This window comes from Amblyomma americanum, chromosome 1, assembly GCF_052857255.1.
Source record: "Amblyomma americanum isolate KBUSLIRL-KWMA chromosome 1, ASM5285725v1, whole genome shotgun sequence".
Taxonomy (NCBI): domain Eukaryota; kingdom Metazoa; phylum Arthropoda; class Arachnida; order Ixodida; family Ixodidae; genus Amblyomma; species Amblyomma americanum.
The window spans coordinates 208,785,951-208,793,191 of record NC_135497.1 but is presented as its reverse complement, the minus strand read 5'-3'; the positions used below and the strand labels follow the sequence as shown (position 1 = coordinate 208,793,191).

The 7,241-nt window shown below is 44.3% G+C and overlaps 1 protein-coding gene across 1 annotated transcript; it reads left to right on the top strand.

The window, feature by feature from the left end:
- The first annotated feature begins 297 nt into the window (after positions 1-297).
- On the top strand, positions 298-6,618 carry LOC144115610 (uncharacterized). Its single transcript, XM_077650034.1, has 4 exons — positions 298-441; positions 527-686; positions 2,217-2,282; positions 6,242-6,618. The coding sequence occupies exons 1-4, from the start codon at positions 364-366 to the stop codon at positions 6,616-6,618; spliced, it is 681 nt and encodes a 226-aa protein (XP_077506160.1). The 5' UTR covers positions 298-363.
- Positions 6,619-7,241: the final 623 nt, after the last annotated feature.

Sequence of the window (7,241 nt, the reverse complement as noted above, 5' to 3'; positions counted from 1 at the left end):
TTGCCCAAGCTTCTACAGTATTAGCACTCTCTGGAGTCTGCCGCTCCAGGCGCGTGGTGCCACCGCCACGAGCGCCTGTTCGGGCGGCGCATTTCGCAGCAGCTGCCGCAGACGGAGCCTGCCACACTCCTCCGCTTTCGCGATACTCTCTCTCCTCTTTGCCCGGAGGACACTCCGCTTGCCCATTGCCCCGCTCTCACCATACCCTCCTTTCACAGTAACCACCCTCTTACCACCCGAGCTTCTTGGACCGACCGGGAAGTAGAATGTTTTTTAGCGCTAATCAGTGAGAAAAAAGTGAGCGAGGCGCTGGACAGCAGACGGCAGCGCAATCAAGATGTGTTCAAAGATCTGCAGGCCGAAATGGCCAATCTCGGCTACCACTGGACGTGGCAGCAGTTGCGGAACTGCTGGAAGAATTTGAAGAAGCGATTCACGGCCGTGAGTATAAACATTCCCTCAGCCGAATTTCGACACCCATACGGAATGATACGACGTTGCAGCACAATTCTGTCTTGTGTGACAGGAACGGTTGGAGCAAGAGAGAAGTGGAGCTGCACCGTCGGCTTGGAAGTGGTATGACCACATGAGCGCGCTTCTCAGCCACAGGCCGATGGTGCAGGCTCGCGAGTACGGCGTGGATTCGCAAGATGTCCCACCAGACTACGGCGACAACTCGCAGCTAGGCAAGTATACACCCAAATGTGTTTTCACGCTCGTTTACTTTTATGTGATGTAGCATGTCAGCAGCGCCGAAGTCGGCGACTCGGTGCTGCGTTGTTTTGGTGAGCGCTGATTTGAATGCCGCAACGTAGAGCGGTTAACGCAGTTTCAATCAGCTTTCGCATTTCTGAGCGTGATCATTTACAACCCCCTGGAAAGCGGCAGCGCTAAGGAACAAGGACGAAAGAGAGACACGAGAACACACGACAAGCGCTGATCTCGTCTCTCTCTTTCGAACTAGTTGCTTCGCGCTGTCGCTGTCCATGATGATTCACCAACTAGTCCGCAACAAGATATTAGTCCTACATTAAATGCTATGTAAACAAAAAAAAAATCGATTCCAGAAAACGTATAATCGTAAGGACAAATGCGGCACTGCTGATAACGAGTGCACACAGGTACTCTTGAGCGAGACACACAAAAATTATTGTTTCCAGTAAAGAGCCTCAATAAGCTGACAACTGAATTTGTTCCTTGACAAATCCACTGGGCATGCAGCGGGGCTGACTTAATTTTTTTTATCATGCAATCATGTAACTGTGCAGATGTATTTGACAAATAACCAAGGTGCCCTGCACATGGCCCTAACATGAAATGCTCTTTGCTCCTAGTGCACGTTTTCATTGACTGCAGTACGCACCAACAGCTTTGAAAATGCAGTGGCTTAAAATTTGTGTGCCTCAGCACAGTTCCCCTTAAAAGCGAACTCTTAAGAGCACATTTTCTTTGGCATAGATTATTATTGTGCTTTCATGAGACATGGTTAATCTCATCCAAATTTCACTGCACTGACATAGTACACGGGCCTCAAGCATTTCGCCTCCATTGAAATGCATTTGCCGCGGCAGGAATCAAACCCACGTCTTTGGGCTCAGCAGCCCAGCACCATGAGCACTGAGCCACCACGGTGGCGTTATATACTGATGAGGTATAGACAGTGTTGAAAGGCTGATATCTCCAAAAGGAAAGTTCAACACTTCTTGCTAGTGTTTGCCTGCGGGGCTGAAACTTGGAAGCTAACAAATAAACTAAAAAAATAATGAAGGGCTGTACAATGAGTTATGGAAAAAACAATAAGTGTAATGTAAAAAGGACACAAGAACATTGTGTATGAGAGAACATGAATTAATGCTATCTCAGTTCATTAAGAGCAGGAAATAGACATGGGTGAAACATGCAATATATAGTATGGTGTCTTTGAGTGACTGTCAAGGCAAGGCACAAGTAGTTAAAGTTAGTAGAGAGTCTGTTGCAGTAACGAAGCAAGGAAGTTTGCTGGTAACAGGGTAGGCATGCTAGTTGCAAAGAAGAGGTGATTGGAGATAGAGGGCCTATGTTGTGCAGCATGCTAGTTGCAAAGAAGAGGTGATTGGAGATAGAGGGCCTATGTTGTGCAGTGGGATGGGATGGCATCTTACAATCTTTGGACTGCAAGATGTGCAATTTCAGCGTTTTTGGCTATAGGAGCAGTGATTTTTTTTTCTGTTTTGCAGATATCAGCGATGCTGACACCAGGACCGAGGAGGACGACGCTGATATCCTTCAGGAACAAAGTGAACGTAAGCTTGGGCAATTTTTAAGCACTAGATGGCATTTAATAGCTCGGCTGCAGAACAAAATTGGTTCCCTGGGCCCATGTTCACACTTCGATTTCTCGTGGTATTGATCCTTTGAGGTGCTCAACAATTGGCTGAGGCAGCGGAAGCGGATGTGCTGCTCAGCTGCACTGCAAAGTGTCGTCGGACCAGCCTTGAAAATAGTGAGGTATACGTGATTATATTTCCAGACATCGTTTGAGTAGGATGGTGTGGATTCCATTGGCGCAGAGTTTTGTTTCCAAGGTTACTGCATTTTGTTTTTTATATAAACAGTTTACTGTGGCACCGTTCAGGCTTTTTACCCGCAGATGCAGACGATGCAAGTGCTGCAACTGCTTCTGCTGCTTCAACCAATCAAAGAATGCTTGCGAGTCTCTCGAGAGGTCAGAATTAGAATATTTGCCCTGCTTTATGCTTCCTGCATATTTCCTGCGTACCATTTTGATTCAGTAGTTTTGCATCTCTATGTGTAGCTGAAGATAGAAAAAGACAGCCTCATTTCTTTTCTTGTTTATCCAATAATTGTTCAAATATAACAAGAAATGACATCTTGAGTTTTTCGAGATGAAGACAAAAACATATTTGCTTCAATTTTTTAACAGAACCAACATGCACCGAAACTTGAATCTATAGCTACTAGCCATGTAGCCAATACGAAAGCAAATTTTACTCTGCCTGTCATTTTTCTGCTGAGCTTCCCTTTTGATCTGTTCTGCATCTCTCCTCCGTGAAGTACTTTCTACTACGGTCCACCTCACACAGCTACGCCATGATGTTGTGTCCCGGTGATGCACGAAATACCTTGGGGTGTCACCGGGTATATCAAAGGGTATCAATTTGGGCTATGCTCCCATGACTGAATGTTAGTGCTGCGTCTAAGATGGTAGTTCGGATGTGTGGCTGGTAAGGAAGGCATTCTTTGGTGCACATTCCCAAACTGCATGGTTAAATAACTCGTAAGTATTTTTGCATCTCCTGTAGAAACACTATTCTAGAAGCTTTGGTTGTGCATTGCGCTACTTGCTGGGGAGCAGGCTTTGTGGTGTGAAGAACTGATTTGAGCGAGTACCTATGCAGGAAAGGCTTGTTCATCATCTGGCTCTTGTCAGCGCAGCAGGTGCCTCAGTCTTTTGAACACAGCATTTGACAGACATTGCTGTTGATAGCCAACATGTGGAAATACCTGCGCAAAACAGCCTTACGCATAATTTCTATGTGCCCACTAAAAAGCAAAAGAAATGTTTAAATACATCCATACAAAAGCGAGGTCTTACGCTTCACGTGAGGCAAGAATAGCGCAGAATAAAAGTGTCAGCACTGAATAAAACATGCATAGTGCCTTGCTTGCATTGCCTGGAGGCTGTCAATGGATCAACTGTGTTTATGAAATTTCCAGTGTTTTTTTTTTTGGCATTTTTTCCATTGCAGAAATGTGAGCAAATGGAAGCTTCAAAAAAAATGGCTTTGAAAAAAAAAAGGCTGTCCTGGCTCTATTAAAGGGCAGAAAAGCATGCGAGACGCTGAATAATATTCATGAAAGTTTTGGAATTTGATATTAGTAAAAAACCAAAAATCAATTTTTTTTTTGCACTTTAGTCTTTCCTGCATCCTGGAAGAACATGAGGTGGTTCATATTAATCCAGGGCCCTCCAGTATGGCACATCTCATGGCCCATTTGTTGCTTTCGAATGTTAAACCCAAATACCGTACCATTCCACACATACTATGTTCTCTCCCTGTAAGGGGCAATGCTAAGCTGCTCTAAATGATGCAAGTGCCTGCCAAATGCCCTCCATTCCATTTGTATTCTCCTGGCTATTTCACTGTCATGGTCCAACTCTACGGTCATTACTTGCCTAAGATAGATGTATTCTCTTACAGTATACAATACTTTGCTGCCTATCTTTAACTGTTTGTCCCTTGCCAAATTACTGGACGTGACTTCAGTTTCCTTCTTATTAACTTTTAGCTCTACCATTCTGCTTGAATATTGAGGCCCTGAGTCATGCACTGGGACTCCTTCTGAGTTACGTCGCTGGATAACATGAGCAAATCGGAGGTTCCTAGGATTTCCTCCATTAATTTTTATCCCAAGCTCGTCCCAGTCCAATCCTTTGACTCTTGTAAACATGCAGTGTATAGCATCAAAGAGCTTATGTCGCCTTACTCTACACCCTTTCCAATGAGCATTTTGGTACATTACTCTACCCCCCGACCTTGTTGTTCAATTTCCTCACACCCATTCTTTCTTTTTCTGGTGGAGAATTGTGGCGGCACAAGGATTTGAACCATGGGTCTCCTGCACGCGAGGCGGATGCTCTACCTCTGCGCCAGCGCAGCATCCACTGAACTGGCCACTATAGTGGCCACTGTACTGCACCCTGAATGCCTAGTGGCATTGCTGGTGCTCATCTGTATGCAGCAGTAATGAGAGAACAAGAGTAGCACACGAATTTTTTTAAAGAAAAAGTCATTCAAACACAGCACAAAGCTCTTATACCTATGCTATTAGGAAGTGTTGTCAAAGTAAAGTGATGCAACTTGCTATCTTTAAGTGTGGTTGTTTGCAGAATCCTGATGTGTTGTATTGCCAGGAATATTTAGGTAGTGCAAACTTAAATACACATGTGACCAGTGTTTCGACAAAAAAAACTTTCTTTTTATAGTGAAAGGAGCAGTGTACATGTGATAAGCATTGCTGAGGTGGTCAGAATTTATGCATACTATGGCATTTTCCCATTCTGGTAATTTTAATGTTTTCATCTAAAGTGTGTGTAAACTTTGTACCACAAGGTCTCGTGGACTAAGTTTCACTTGCACAAGGTTAAGGGTGAGTATGTGCCTGCAGTGTTTCACTTTTTTTGACCTTTAATTGAAAATTGTCTCTCGGTTTATTGAACATGCCTAAAGCTGTTACCTCACTTTGTAAACATGGACATTGCTATGTATCACACAGAAATGTTACTAGTGAAAGGGGGACATCACGACACAGGACGTAGTCTCAAATTCCAGGTCTAGTAACTTGCCACAGCATCTTTCCTCTCTTTCGGAGTCATAGCATTTTAGAATGTGTTTTCCAAAAAAACAAATTGCCTGGGCAAGCACTGGCAGCAGGAGTCTGTAGTTATTGCTGCATCCAAAGAGTGTTATATACTAGAATGATAGTCATGACGCATAAAATCAGAACTGTCTTCAGTTTCCAACCTGCATGGACTCAGAACACTGGTTCCTCTAGCAAAGAAAAAGTAAACAATGTGCAAAGAAGTGAGCACCCTGGTATACGTAGTATGTGTGCTGTTCAAGAACATGAGGCAGTGTTTATCTGTTCAATAAAGGGGTCAGCTGGCAGGATGCTATAAATGTAATGGGTGCTTGTCACATTTGAGTATGGCTATGTTTTAGGATATGCATAAACACAGAGGGAAAGCTGTGAGCAGTTTTCAGAAACTTTTTAGGATTCGCGCTGCACACAAAAAGAATGTCGGTGATGCATGGAAAACCCGTGGAAAGGACGCGTTCACAAGCAGAAGTACACAGGGCAAAGTTGCCCTGTGTACTTCTGCTTGTGAACGCGTCCTTTCCTCTGGTTTTCCACGTATCATGCAGCAACCGGCCCAACAAGCTACGCTTCTTCAATAGAATGTCCGTGACAACTGCTAGTACCCATTCTTTTTTTTTTACACCAGCAACAGTGTCCTGTGTGGAAGCTTACCTGTAGCACTGTTTCATTTAAGCTCCGTGTAGTTTTCATGCAAGAATTGATTGCTTCAGCCACAGCACGTATAAAAAGTTAAAAGTTCAAACCTGTTTTTAGCAGACCTGCCTTTTTTTGCTCTGCAATTCTTTATTTTTCAGCAAAGTGTGAATAGTCCACGAAGGAAAGTTGTGACCATTTGCATGTGTTTTCCTTCTTTTTTTAGCAAGCACCTCAAGCAGATCACCGCCACAGAAACGACGCCGCATGGGAGAGGCGAAATTGGAAAAGGTGCTCTTAAATGTGCAGCGTAAAAATGAATTTTGGACGAAGCAAGCAGAGATACAATTTCAGCAACAAAAACAACTGCTTGCAGATGAGAACAAGCACATGCAGGAGCTCCTGCAAGGTGTTTCCACCACCTTTCTGCAGGGCACACAAACTTTAATGGGGCAGTTTTTTTCTCAACAGGCAGCATTGGTGGCATCCCTACAACACATGCCCAGCTTCCCACAATTTATGGGACCACCAAACATGAACTTACAACACCAATTTCCACCACCGCCGCCAGCCACCAACACACCACCAACACCTAAACACTGAGGTGAACTACACCCGTGACATTGCCACCATTTTTAAGTTTCATTTAATCACTTCGAGAGTAAAAAATAGCGACTGATGCCTCCTTAACGTGCAGCAGCCTCGGAAACATTAAAGGGACACTAAGGTCAAATCCATCCAATCATTGTTTTTGATACAAATTATGGTTTATGGGGGTTTAACGTCCCAAAGTGACTCAGGCTATGAGGGATGCTCTAGTGAAGGTCTCAGGAAATTTCGACCACCTGGGGTTCTTTAACGTGTACTGACATCGCACAGTACACGGGCCTCTAGAATTTTGCCTCTATCGAAATTTGACCGCCGCGGCCGGCATCGAACCCGCGTCTTTTGGGTCAGCGGCTGAGCGCCATAACCACGGAGCCATCGCGGCGGCTGATTCCTTGCCTCTTTCTGGCTGTATTGGCATTTCTCTAACACCAAAAGATGCATTTGTAGCAGAGAAAATTGGATTTTAAAAATTTGCCAGTAGTCAATTCAAATTCGTGACATCTGTACTTTCTGCCACCGGGCTGCCATCGTGTACAAGTGAATGGTGGTGTAGCTTAGCTTCTGGGATCCGCACCCAAAAATCTGTGTTTATACATGCATTCCACTTCCGAAATCGG

Excerpts from the sequence above, each read along its gene's own strand:
- LOC144115610 (XM_077650034.1), top strand. The coding sequence starts at position 364 with ATGGCCAATCTCGGCTACCACTGGACGTGGCAGCAGTTGCGGAACTGC. Across the intron at positions 442-526 it reads TGAAGAAGCGATTCACGGCC|GAACGGTTGGAGCAAGAGAG; the intron begins GTGAGTATAAAC and ends CTTGTGTGACAG. Across the intron at positions 2,283-6,241 it reads CCTTCAGGAACAAAGTGAAC|CAAGCACCTCAAGCAGATCA; the intron begins GTAAGCTTGGGC and ends TTCTTTTTTTAG.